The sequence below is a fragment of the Bufo bufo genome, chromosome 1, assembly GCF_905171765.1.
Source record: "Bufo bufo chromosome 1, aBufBuf1.1, whole genome shotgun sequence".
NCBI lineage: Eukaryota > Metazoa > Chordata > Amphibia > Anura > Bufonidae > Bufo > Bufo bufo.
In genome coordinates, this window is record NC_053389.1 from 740887336 (window position 1) to 740900589 (window position 13254).

Below are 13254 nucleotides of genomic sequence, written 5' to 3' on the forward strand. Positions count from 1 at the left end.
CAGTAAACCAGTGCGGTTCTTTACTGGAGGAATTCAGGTACAAAACAATACAGGCGAGGCATTGGGCTGGCTTCTCCAGTCTCCTCCCTGGCAGAAGAAGGGTTTGATGCTGAGGAAAGGCCTGAACTAGCTGTCCCTCTTTCGCTTCAGAAGGCTGGTACCCTGGTCCAAGGTTGGTGATCCAGGGTCACCACTGCCTTCTCAAACAGCTGATCGGTGGGGGTCCCAGGTGTCATACCCCACCGATCAGAACACAAGTCATCAGTAAAAAAAAAATGAATCTCGGAAAACCCCTTTAAATAGTAGTATTCCAATAACCACCTATCTTCATATAGTGCTATTGGGAGTTTGGAATTTTCTTTAAATAACTCTAAATGTGGTTCTCAACAATGTTCCCATAATGTATACATGCTCCATCATGTCCCATGAAGCCTACTGAAGTCTTACCTTTCCTACAGTAGTCTTGTAAGCAGTTTTGATTTCCTGGCGCTGAGCAATTGTTCTGTTTGCAATCACGTCAATGACGGCATCTTCATCAGTGCCTAAAAATAATGGAGAAAGGCAGGCATAAATAAGAGGTGGGGCAGAAGTTCAAGACTTTTAATCATTGATAACCCACAGACAAAAATAAGATTATAATATATATAATTTGGTCTTGATTTTGAAAACCTACCCATAACGTACAAATAGGATCAAGGAGAATATCAGTAATTATGTACATTGTCTAATAGAAACATAGACTGTGTCGGCAGATAAGAACCATTTGGCCCATCTAGTCTGCCCAATATACTAAATACTATGAATAGCCCCTGGCCCTATCTTATATGAAGGATGGCCTTATGCCTATCCCATGCATGCTTAAACTCCTTCACTGTATTTGCAGCTACCACTTCTGCAGGAAGGCTATTCCATGCATCCACTACTCTCTCAGTAAAGTAATACTTCCTGATATTACTTTTAAACCTTTGTCCCTCTATTTTAAAACTATGTCCTCTTGTAGCGGTTTTTCTTCTTTTAAATATTCTCTCCTCTTTTACCTTGTTGATTCCCTTTATGTATTTAAAAGTTTCTATCATATCCCCTCTGTCTCGTCTTTCTTCCAAGCTATACATGTTAAAGGTCCTTTAATTTTTCCTGGTAAGTTTTATCCTGTAATCCATGTACCAGTTTAGAAGCTCTTCTCTGAACTCTCTCCAAAGTATCAATATCCTTCTGGAGATATGGTCTCCAGTACTGAGCACAATACTCCAAATGAGGTCTCACTAGTGCTCTGTAGAGCGGCATGAGCACCTCCCTCTTTCTACTGGTAATGCCTCTCCCTATACACCCAAGCATTCTGCTAGCATTTCCTGCTGCTCTATGACATTGTCTGCCTACCTTTAAGTCTTCTGAAATAATGACCCCTAAATCCCTTTCTTCAGATACTGAGGTTAGGACTGTATCACTGATTTTATAGTCTGCTCTTGGGTTTTTACGGCCCAGGTGCATTATCTTGGACTTATCAACATAAAATTTTAGTTGCCAGTTGTCTTTTTCCTTTAACATTTAAAAGCTATGGACACCTTTGGGGGCATTTTTAAATTATTGCATTCAACTCATTTAGGGCTAAAAAAGATTTTATCCATTTGTCTTTATTGCAAAAAAACGAAACAGTTCTTTTTCAACAACTTACTCTTTCAGTGCATTTGCAGACTAAGGCTACTTTCACACTAGCTTTTCTATTTTCCGGTATTGAGATCCGTCATAGGGTCTCAATACCGGAATAAAACGCTTCAGTTTTGTCCCTATCTATTGTCAATGGGGACAAAACGTAACTGAACAGAACGGAATGCTCCAAAATGCATTCCGTTCTCATACCGGAGAGAAAACCGCAGCATGCTGTGGTTTTCTTTCCGTCATGGGATGCGGAGCAAGATGGATCCATCATGACCCGCAATGCAAGTCAATTTGTTTTCTCTGCCACAATAGAAAACTGATCCGTCCCCCATTGACTTTCACTGGAGTTCATGACGGATCTATCTTGGCAATGTTAAAGATAATACAACCGGATCCGTTCATAACAGATGCAGACGGTTGTATCAGTAACGGAAGCGTTTTTTTGCTGAACCCTGCCGGATCCAGCAAAAATGCTAGTGTGAAAGTAGCCCAATAGGCTCCTTCACACTGAAGCCATCAGAGAAATGCTATGACGGCTCGATCTGTAGCTCTTAGCTCTGAACTCCTGACAGCTCAAAAACACTCATTTAAAGGGGTTGGCCACTTTCTGGGTACTGTTAACCAATGTGTTTGTGCAATGATTATATGGCAATTACTAATATATTCTTTGTTGAAATTCTGCACCATTTTCCATAAGGTATTCTCCCTTGTTTACAGAGTCTTTTGTGCGGTCCACACAGCGGTCCTGTCCGCTGATGGAGGGCCATGTGACCAAGCAAAACACCTCCATGTTATGTCTCCTGCATTCTTACACACTGGATCTGCTTTAAACTCCCAACAGAACAAGTAGAGATAGCAGGTACGGTGTATTTGAATGGAGGAGATATCAAATGGAGGTGATTTGCCTGGTCACATGACCCTCCATTTTATGGACAGGACCTCTGTGTGGACAGCACAAAAGACTTTGTATACAAGGGGGCAAAGCTTATGGAAAATGGTGTAGAATTTCATCAAAGACTATATAAGTAACTGCCTTATAAATCATCTCAAACACATTGGTCATCAGTAACCATAAAGTGGGCAACCACTATCAAAATAAGAATTCTTATAGCTAAATAAGAATTTAGCTATAATGGAGTGTTTAGGAGCGGGCAGGAAAATACAGATACAGGCTAACAAAGCAGCTCCCTGACAGCTTAAAGGGGTTATCCAGGCATTGCTAATGATTACCTATTCCTAGTATAGGTCATCATTATCACATCACCAGGGGTCCAAGCTTTAGCATCCCCGTCGGTCAGCTGTTTCAGGGAGTTGTCACACTCACTGGAGCTCTGCTGAGTGCAGCCAGGTCCCGGCATCTTTCCAAGTGCAATACAGGGCTTGGTATTGCAACTCCATCGCATTCACTTTAATGTGGCTGAGCTGTAACTAGGCCATGACCTAGGAAGAGGTCATGGCACACACAGAGCATCAGCGTCTTCTACCTGCTGATTGATGGGGGTCAAGGTGTCGGACCCCTGCTGATCTGATATTGATGACCTATCCTGAGGGGCAAGGATGTTAAACTTTTTGTAATATACTTTATTACGTAAACACATTTTTCTCTTGATGAAAACAATGTGTATAGAGTCATTATAGCAAAACTCTGAGCATCGCAAAGGAGAAACTTTCTTCAGTTCCACTGAACGTTGAAGACACCATTATCTAACATACAGAGGCCTCCAACTTGTCTCTTGTCACTACCCCAATCCCTGACTATGTACATTTGTCCTATGAATAACTGCCCATCACCCTGCATATCTGACTTGTGGAACAATTCTGAAGACTGAAGACAGACTCTTCTTAACAACGCTCATTTAATGCTCTACTAAAAAGACCCTCTAAATCCAAACAATAGTTTTACTTGAAGTGTGAGGCAGAGAGCCCGCTCGTCTGTAAATGCACGGTAATTGAAACCAACAGAAAAAATAAAAAATAAACTGTTGAAGATTTTCATTAAAGACCAACTGAAAAAAATATTTAGCCCAAAATTAATAGAATACAATAAGACAAAAAAAGTCACCAAAAGTTCTTAATATAGGAAACCAGTATATGCCCCCCCCCCCCTCCATGGACCATACAATTACTGACAGTGGTTTGCCATATGGTTATCCATTAATGTCTTCATAATGTTCTTTTAGGGTTCTGTGACTGGTCAAATTCAAAGTTACATGCAAGGGTGTGTGTGTGTGTGTATATATATATATATATATATATATATATATATATATATATACACACACACACATACATATATACATACACATACACACACATACATACACACACACACACAGTACAGACCAAAAGTTTGGACACACCTTCTCATTCAAAGAGTTTTCTTTATTTTCATGACTATGAAGGCATCAAAACTATGAATTAACACATGTGGAATTATATACATAACAAACAAGTGTGAAACAACAGAAAATATGTCATATTCTAGGTTCTTCAAAGTAGCCACCTTTTGCTTTGATTACTGCTTTGCACACTCTTGGCATTCTCTTGATGAGCTTCAAGAGGTAGTCCCCTGAAATGGTCTTCCAACAGTCTTGAAGGAGTTCCCAGAGATGCTTAGCACTTGTTGGCCCTTTTGCCTTCACTCTGCGGTCCAGCTCACCCCAAACCATCTCGTTTGGGTTCAGGTCCGGTGACTGTGGAGGCCAGGTCATCTGGCGCAGCACCCCATCACTCTCCTTCATGGTCAAATAGCCCTTACTTTCAAAGTTTTCCCAATTTTTCGGCTGACTGACTTTCATTTCTTAAAGTAATGATGGCCACTCGTTTTTCTTTACTTAGCTGCTTTTTTCTTGCCATAATACAAATTCTAACAGTCTATTCAGTAGGACTATCAGCTGTGTATCCACCTGACTTCTCAACGCAACTGATGGTCCCAACCCCATTTATAAGGCAAGAAATCCCACTTATTAAACCTGACAGGGCACACCTGTGACGTGAAAACCATTTCAGAGGACTACCTCTTGAAGCTCATCAAAAGAATGCCAAGAGTGTGCAAAGCAGTAATCAAAGCAAAAGGTGGCTACTTTGAAGAACCTAGAATATGACATATTTTCTGTTGTTTCACACTTGTTTGTTATGTATATAATTCCACATGTGTTAATTCATAGTTTTGATGCCTTCAGTGTGAATCTACAATTTTCATAGTCATGAAAATAAAGAAAACTCTTTGAATGAGAAGGTGTGTCCAAACTTTTGGTCTGTACTGTATATATATAAAAAAAATTCTTCTCTGACCTGTTTGAAAGGTACATGATGTAATCTGTAGTGAAGGTAATCTTCTTACCAGTGTCTGTATTTGTGAGCTACCCCCTCCCCTCTGATCCTAAGCTGTGCAGCTGTGTCATGTGACCTTATGTGTAGGCAGTTTCTCTATGTATTCCTATGAGAGCCTCAATGCCAGTCTCAAAGGAATGAGTAGAGCAGTAACTGACTTCCTGTCCTGTGTCAGGTGAAGATCAGAGAGTTGGTCAGATGACACAGCTGAGGATCAGAAGGGAGATTATAATCACTCACAAATACAGTCACTGATGTTTACATCATTTACCTTTCTAACAGATCAAAGAATAAACCTGTGAGTGAGTGCTTCTTTAAGTTTTACAATTTTCTCTATAACTCGACCTGTGTGTGGCTGCAGCCCAGGATTTCCAGTGAAATAGCTCTGCCAGACTCATTAACCCCATGGTGAAATAATGCAAACAGTGACAAGTGTCTCCCACAGCCATATTACAGCACACTTCTAGCACTCACCCATCCCTTTCATGGCTTTCCTTAGTTTCTGGACATCCTCCGCGGCATTGAAGTTTGGGTAGGGTCTGATGGTTCCTTTAGTTCCCACCTGTAAATACATACATGTGAAACAATGTCCAGCAACAACTAATACAACATAAAGGTTGGCAGAAATGATGCCAAACATTTGTGTGCCATTCAGGTGTGCCCGTGTGGGATGGAATAATATTAGTAAAGCTGCACAAAGCCTAAAAAAACATATCTGTTCTCCAATATATTGAAATGTGAAAATTCTTTAATGTATATTGCATTTGAAGAGGAAATCATAGTACATGGTGCCATGGTAATTAAGAGGTTGGGCACATTTTGGTGGTCAGGGGGGTTGGCAAACCTGGTCAGACATTTAAAGAGAAGCATACTTATCTGCTTCCCTACACTGGTCCCTGCCCTCTCCAGTCTTTACTTGGGTCTTGGATGTAAACTTCCAGTTGACGCAGTTGTAGCCAGTCGTTGTGAATTATCAAACCGAAATCCAGGTAGAACATACAAACTCCATGCAGATTTTGGTCAGATTCTACCAGGACCCCAGTACTTTTAAATCAACAGTGAACTTTGAAGCAAAAGCTTGATGTACTGTATAAGGGTTATCCAACTCTTTGTCATTGATGACCCATCCTTTGGATTGGTTATCAGCATATGATCGTTATGGATCTGACACCCTGGACCCACGTCCATCAGGTGTTTGAGAAAGGAGTGCTCAAGTAAATGGGGCTGAGCTGCACCTAAGCCACGTAACCATCACTGGACTAAGCTACAAGAAGGTCACAGCGCTAACACAAGGGTGCAGGGGCCTTCTCAACCAGCTGATCGGACTCCCAGCGATCAGATGCTGATGACCTATCCGGAGGATAGGTCATCATTTGCAAAGCGTTGGATAACTACTTTAACCAAAGAGGAATCTGAAGGGTTCTCTCAAAAAGAAGACCTCAGTCTTGTCATATCTCCTATTAGAAATATGGACGCCCTAGAAGCCCCACAGAGAGCAGCTTGAAACAGACGCTTTTGTACTTGCAGACCCAGCTGGTCTATGTATTCCATGAAAAACGTTTTGCCATATAGCTCTTTCCTCAGCAATAGTACCCAACTAATGGCGATTTTTGATGTTGAATCCACTTGAGTATAAAAAAAAATAAAAAAAATTTCATACACACAGAGCCACAAACCAATAGGCACTCCACCAGGCATCAGGTTATGGAGATACTCTTCCCTAGAAGCAACGTGTATGGAAACAGTAGTACACATGTATATTACAGACCTGTACAGCTAAAACATTGTATAGTCTAGTTCCTGTAAAACAGGTATTTCATATGGAACTACAAATTCTTACAGCTGCACCAGTTCCGGATAGACAGCATTTGCCGACCTGCACTTGCATCACCAGTATGAGTTCACCATGGGGACTGCCATTATGTTTTTGCTTTGAACAATAAGGAATCCCTGTAGCGCTGACTGAGAAGATCCCCTGTGCCCGGCGCGCCGCTTGTGGTGCAGACAATAAGCCATCCATGTACCTCTGTGGTTTACATGGCATTGCTTTGCCCAGATCTTAGGCTGGAGTCCTTACAATGGAGCAACCAACACAGAATAAAGCTTGTTATAGGATTCATATGTCTGATTACAGAAAAGTCAGATTCAGAGTATAAACTCATTCACAACCATTACAATTTATCTGCAAAACAAATATATACATATATAATATGGGCAAACTTACAACAGGTCCCATATGTGACATCGGTCTGTGTATTGCTTAGAGCCTCTTGTGATTGTTAAATCCGCAACTTGATCTACTGACAATACCATGTGAATGGGAACAGCCAGAAGGCCCCCCTAACATTGCCCCTTAGAGGATGCAAGTGCCAGAAAGACTAAAATATTTCAAGGATTGCAGGAGGGTTTTCTGCCTTGCACAATCCCTACTTATCAGAAGGGTCTCTTGAAAATAGGGAAATCTTAAAGTGTCTTCCTGCTGGAACCCCAGCGAGCACTGTTCACAGTCCATTCTTGACCGCCCCTCCACTCTACGTCCTCCTAGCTGCAGTCATGCAGTAAGAAGGAAAGAGGGGCTCTAGGCTCTAGACTCCCGTTGTAGCAATTCCCACCCCATTTTAGCCCCTAGTCAACCATTGTTGATCATCTCTTTGTGGACAGGTGATGCACATGTAGGGTACTGTCTCTCCTTAAAGGGAACCCGTCATCAATGTTATGCTGTCCATACTAAAGGCAGCATAAAGAAGAGACAGGTGAGTTGATTTCAGCGGTCTGTCATTTAAAAGTTAATAGTAAGTGGTTGCCGAGAACCAACATCACAATCATTGCAGACTGGGCCTGAAAAAGAGTCACGGCCACCTGAGAAGAGTCCTGGTTATTCATGAATTCCTGCTCTCCTGCCGACCTGCTGATGACTGACAGTCTTCTACCTAGTTTTCTCCCTTTCTCTCTAGGAGAGAACTGCCAATCATCAGCAGATGAGCGGAGGGATAGCAGGAGATGTTGAATAACCAGGACTCTTCTCAGGTAAATGTGACTCTTTTCAAGGCCTGAGCTGCAATGATTATGATGCTGGTTCTAGGCAACTCCTTACTTTTAGCTCATGAGTGACACACCACTTAAATCAGCATTTCGGTCACTATTTTATGCTGTCCTCAGTGAGGTCAGCAAAAAGTTGACGACAGGTTCCCTTTAAAGAGACCAGCCCTAATGGATATTTGGCTTGGCCATTTTCCCTTTCATGTCTTAAGGCTTGTTAAAAAGTCTAATTTTGACTCCTAGGGAACCACTTCCATAAGGTAGCGGTAGCGAGATGGTTAGCTTTCGTTGGAAGATACCTCTTTGCATAGTTGTGCTGCAGAAACGCTGGACCATAGGAGTCAAGCAAACGTGTGGACAACACAGGTCGCAAGATCACAACAAGGTGTCAAGAGAAAATACATTTATTCAAGGACAATGCATTTCAGGGTACATCATACCCCTTTATCAAGTCAAAAAGGAGGTGAATATAATATATGTGATACCATATAAATCATATAAGTATTGGTAAAACAATTAATAAAAATAATGAAATGCTAAAAATTTAACACTTCATATATAAAATTTAACTCCAAGTGGACCAATGAAAAGACAGCCCCCCAGAGCAGATCTCATGGGTATATGTGCATAATAAGGGGGAGGGGGGGGGGGGGGGGGGTTAGTGTCAGATCACATTATCATATAATAATCTATTGCTTGGTGCTACATATAAAACAATTGTGTATTAAATGAATGTAACAATAGAAATCCCAACTTGAATAATGTGTGCTATCATTTAAGTTTAATTTGCCACTATGACAATGAACGAGTCCCCAAACTGGGACACCCATCTGGAGAATAATAAGCTATTCCAAAAACACCAACGTTTTTTTGGCCACCAGCATTCCCCGATCTTCAAGCACCGTGACTGGCTACACCATGCGCATTGGCACAGGTTTTGCCAATACATAAATTCCCTCAGGTCACCACTTATCAGTTTTATTCATCTTTCACCATACTTCCTTCCCTCCACCACTTTTCATTTCTGACCAACATACCCTCATCCTCCCTCTTTCATCCATCTGTCCTCCCTACCCACACCGCGCACCTTCATCCACCCTCAGTGCATCGCCGAGTCCCGTTATCCCAATCCCACCCACTAGTTGGATTCCCTTCAATCAGCGCCCTCCCCATTCACTCTCATCCTAATGCCGCCCAGCAGCGCGATTCCCTCCAATCAGCGTGTCTCTCCACACCTTCTTCACCCCACGGCAGCAAGTGCGCGCTGTGACCATACAGCGTATTGAACGCTCCACGTGCCGGCAAGCAGCGGCCACGTCCTCTATTCAGCTGTTCACGGCCAGGTACCATCCCTCCCTTACAGGTTTATGTTCTTTGCAGTTTTTGGAATAGCTTATTGTTCTCCAGATGGGTGTCCCAGTTTGGGGACTCGTTCATTGTCATACTGCCTATTCAACTTGAATGATAGCACACGTTATTCAAGTTGTGATTTCTATTGTTATCTGGATAGATTGGAGGCTTGGGCAGATAAGTGGCAGATGAGGTTTAACACTGACAAATGTAAAGTTATGCACATGGGAAGGAATAATGCAAGTCACCCGTACATACTAAATGGTGAAACACTCGGTAACACTGACATGGAAAAGGATATAGGAATTTTAATAAACCGCAAACTAAGCTGCAAAAACCAGTGTCAGGCAGCTGCCGCCAAGGCCAATAAGATAATGGGTTGCATCAAAAGGGGCATAGATGCCCGTGATAAGAACATAGTCCTACCACTTTACAAATCGCTAGTCAGACCACACATGGAGTACTGTGTACAGTTCTGGGCTCCTGTGAACAAGGCAGACATAGCAGAGCTGGAGAGGGTCCAGAGGAGGGCAACTAAAGTAATAACTGGAATGGGGCAAATACAGTACCCTGAAAGATTATCAAAATTAGGGTTATTCACGTTAGAAAAAAGACGACTGAGGGGAGATCTAATTACTATGTATAAATATATCAGGGGTCAGTACAGAGATCTATCCCATCATCTATTTATCCCCAGGACTGTGACTGTGACGAGGGGACATCCTCTGCGTCTGGAGGAAAGAAGGTTTGTACACAAACATAGAAGAGGATTCTTTACGGTAAGAGCAGTGAGACTATGGAACTCTCTGCCTGAGGAGGTGGTGATGGTGAGTACAATAGAGGAATTCAAGAGGGGCCTGGATGTATTTCTGGAGTGTAATAATATTACAGGCTATAGCTACTAGAGAGGGGTCGTTGATCCAGGGAGTTATTCTGATTGCCTGATTGGACTCGGGAAGGAATTTTTTATTCCCCTAAAGTGGGGAAAATTGGCTTTTACCTCAGTTTTTTTTTTGCCTTCCTCTGGATCAACTTGCAGGATGACAGGCCGAACTGGATGGACAAATGTCTTTTTTCGACCTTATGTACTATGTTACATTCATTTAACACACAATTGTTTTATATGTAGCACCAGCAATGGATTATTATATTATAATGTGATCTGACACTAAACCCCCCCCCCCTCCCCCCCTTATTATGCACATATACTCATGAGATCTGCTCTGGGGGGCTGTCTTTTCATTGGTCCACTTGGAGTTCAATTTTTTATATGAAGTGTTACATTTTGATCATTTCATTATTTTTATTACTAATGGTTTTACCAATATTTATATGGTATCACATATATATATATATATATATATATATATATATATATATATATTTTCATCTCCTTTTGACTTGATAAAGGGGGTCTAATGTACCCCGAAACGCGTTGTCCTTAAATAAATTTATATTCACTAGACACCTGGTTGTGATCTTGCGCCCTGTGTTGTCCACACGTTTGCTTGACTCTTATGGTCCAGCGTTTCTTCAGTACTACTGTTTACCCGATTGGCGGTTTGGCTCCCGCCCAAGGTTTTTAGACAAGTCCGGCTGCACCAACCAACAACTATCTCCACCCAGCCTTCATTGTGGTTGCGCCCATATTGGTGCAACCCGAACAGGTGAGCAAACCACCTCTCTTTTGTGAAGGCACTAATGTTTGACTTCCTCACCCTGTGAGCGCCTTCTCCTCTTCTTGCCAATATTTGCTCTTTGCATAGTTGACAGGTGAGAAAATCCTTTGCTATACAACAAATTTTGTTGGCCTGAAGTTAGGGGGCGCTATTGTGACCTAGTTCCACCTTGATAGAGGCTTAGTGACAGTGCCTGACTAAACTAATCAGTGTATAACAATAAGAAATCCAAGGGGATCAGCCTGGCAGGTGGAGGCAGCGCTCCGATAATCTATTTACAGCCAATGTAATAAAGATATTGATCGGAGAACATACGGGGAGATGTGGGGAATACTTACTGCAGCCATGATTTCCTCCTAATGGCACAACACAGATGAATAGACAGATGTCACCTGCAATAAAAGCAGATAAAACAGTTTACAAAGGGGAAACAGGATTGTATATCCACATAAGCCAGAGGCATAAAAAAAGCAAGCAAAGCGTGACTGCCTGCAATCTCACGCGGTGTCACAAAGTCCCTGGTTACCCATTATCACTGCAGACCTAAACATACATCATGACATCCCGTACTTACAAGGACCTAGTGCAAATAGTGATGTCGACAGTAAGACATAACTACTAAAGTACGTGAAATAATAGCATATATGCTCTGCTGAGTGAGCAGGCCCTCCTGTGCAGGTGCCAAGATTTCAAGTACATTTTACACACGCGGCGGGCTTATGCACATGACCGTAGCCCGCTTTGTTGTCCGCAAATTGTGGATCAGCAAAACATGGATACCGGCCATGTATGTATTGCACATTTTTGCGTAATGGAACTTCCGGCCCATAATAAAACAGTTCTATCCTAGGCCGCAATGTGGACAAGAATAGGACATGTTCTATATTTTTGTGGATGCCATGGAATTGACATACGGGGTACTGTCCGCATCTTTTGCGGCCCCACTGAAGTGAATGGGTCTGCATCCGACCCACAAAAAATTTGTGTGCATGAGCCCTTAGTATATTTTTGTAATTGCAAACATTACAGTGGAGGACAGATAGCCCCTTTAATCTCACTTCTATAACCCAATGTATTAGCACGTCTGGAATCCCTTCTAGAAAATAAGTTGCTGCTGAAACCCAGAGATTAGCGGCTATTAAAGGGGTCGGGCCACTAATAAATGTGTCCTGCCCAACAGATATCACGGTTATATCACCTTCCCCAAACACCACCATTTATCAAAACTGCCATATTCTAAAGTGATTAGCCGCCCATTACACCCTGTGGCAAATCGGTTTTGATTTTCAGTCGCTATTGGTTATGTCCTGTAGTGGAGCCTTGTAATACAGGACGCACATGCTCAGAGCTTCCTTCCCTTCAGTAACCATTCCTCTATGTGCAGTGTCAGCTACATGTCAGTTATGGATGGATACACAGACAGGGAGATAGATAATAGAAAGATAAACATAACAATGAATTTTGCAAGAACAAAAAAATTACAGACATTAGCGCAAGTTGTGTGTTATAATTCCAATTACACAGAGCATTTGAAATTTGAAGTAGAAAATGAACTAATTAATGTCACATGATCTGCCGATGTCATGACACATCTCATTAGGGCAGCGGTCCCCAACCGCCGGGCCGCGGCCCTGGAAGATTGTTTGCCGGGCCGCGACGATCAGGGCAGTCTTTAACGCGGTACTAAGGAAGGGCTTCCATTATGGAAGCGCTTCATTAGTACAGGAGGACCAGGAAGCGGTGAAGGATCTGTACTCACCGCTTCCTGGTCCTCGGCTATCGGCTGTGCAGGGCTGCGCACAGCGTGAGGTCGCTCTGTGAGAGGTAAGTTTTTTTGTTTGTTTTTTATTTGCCCTGGGGGCTGATAGATGGCTAAAGGTTGGGGGGGTCTGATCTGAGGTCTGATTAACATTGGGGGTTTGATTGCTGGTCTGACCTGAGGTGTAATGAGAAATATATTTTTTCTTATTGTTCTACTCTAAAACCTAGGTGCGTCTTATAGGGCGAAAAATACGGTACAGTGCAGCAGAGACCCTAGTCAGTTTATATAGTTGTTAAATATTTTAATAAGCACCTTGCGTTTTGTTATGCGCGTGAATCAGTCAGCGCCGACTAGCACCCCTAATCCCGCCTACCCCCTAAGCCCCGCCCCTGGGAAAAGTGTCTTGCATGAAACTGGTCCTTGGTGCAAAAAAGG

General features: G+C 42.4%; 1 protein-coding gene across 1 annotated transcript in view; it reads right to left on the reverse strand.

The window, feature by feature from the left end:
- Nucleotides 1-13254, reverse strand: part of ANXA4 (annexin A4) — a 90761-nt gene that overhangs the window by 52634 nt on the left and 24873 nt on the right. Inside the window, exons 2-4 of the mRNA XM_040414435.1 lie at nucleotides 11396-11449; nucleotides 5464-5551; nucleotides 448-542 (exon numbers count right to left, since the gene is read on the reverse strand). Coding sequence (XP_040270369.1) covers nucleotides 448-542; nucleotides 5464-5551; nucleotides 11396-11404 — 192 coding nt within the window. The 5' untranslated portion in view covers nucleotides 11405-11449. The remainder of the gene's footprint in view (nucleotides 1-447; nucleotides 543-5463; nucleotides 5552-11395; nucleotides 11450-13254) is intronic.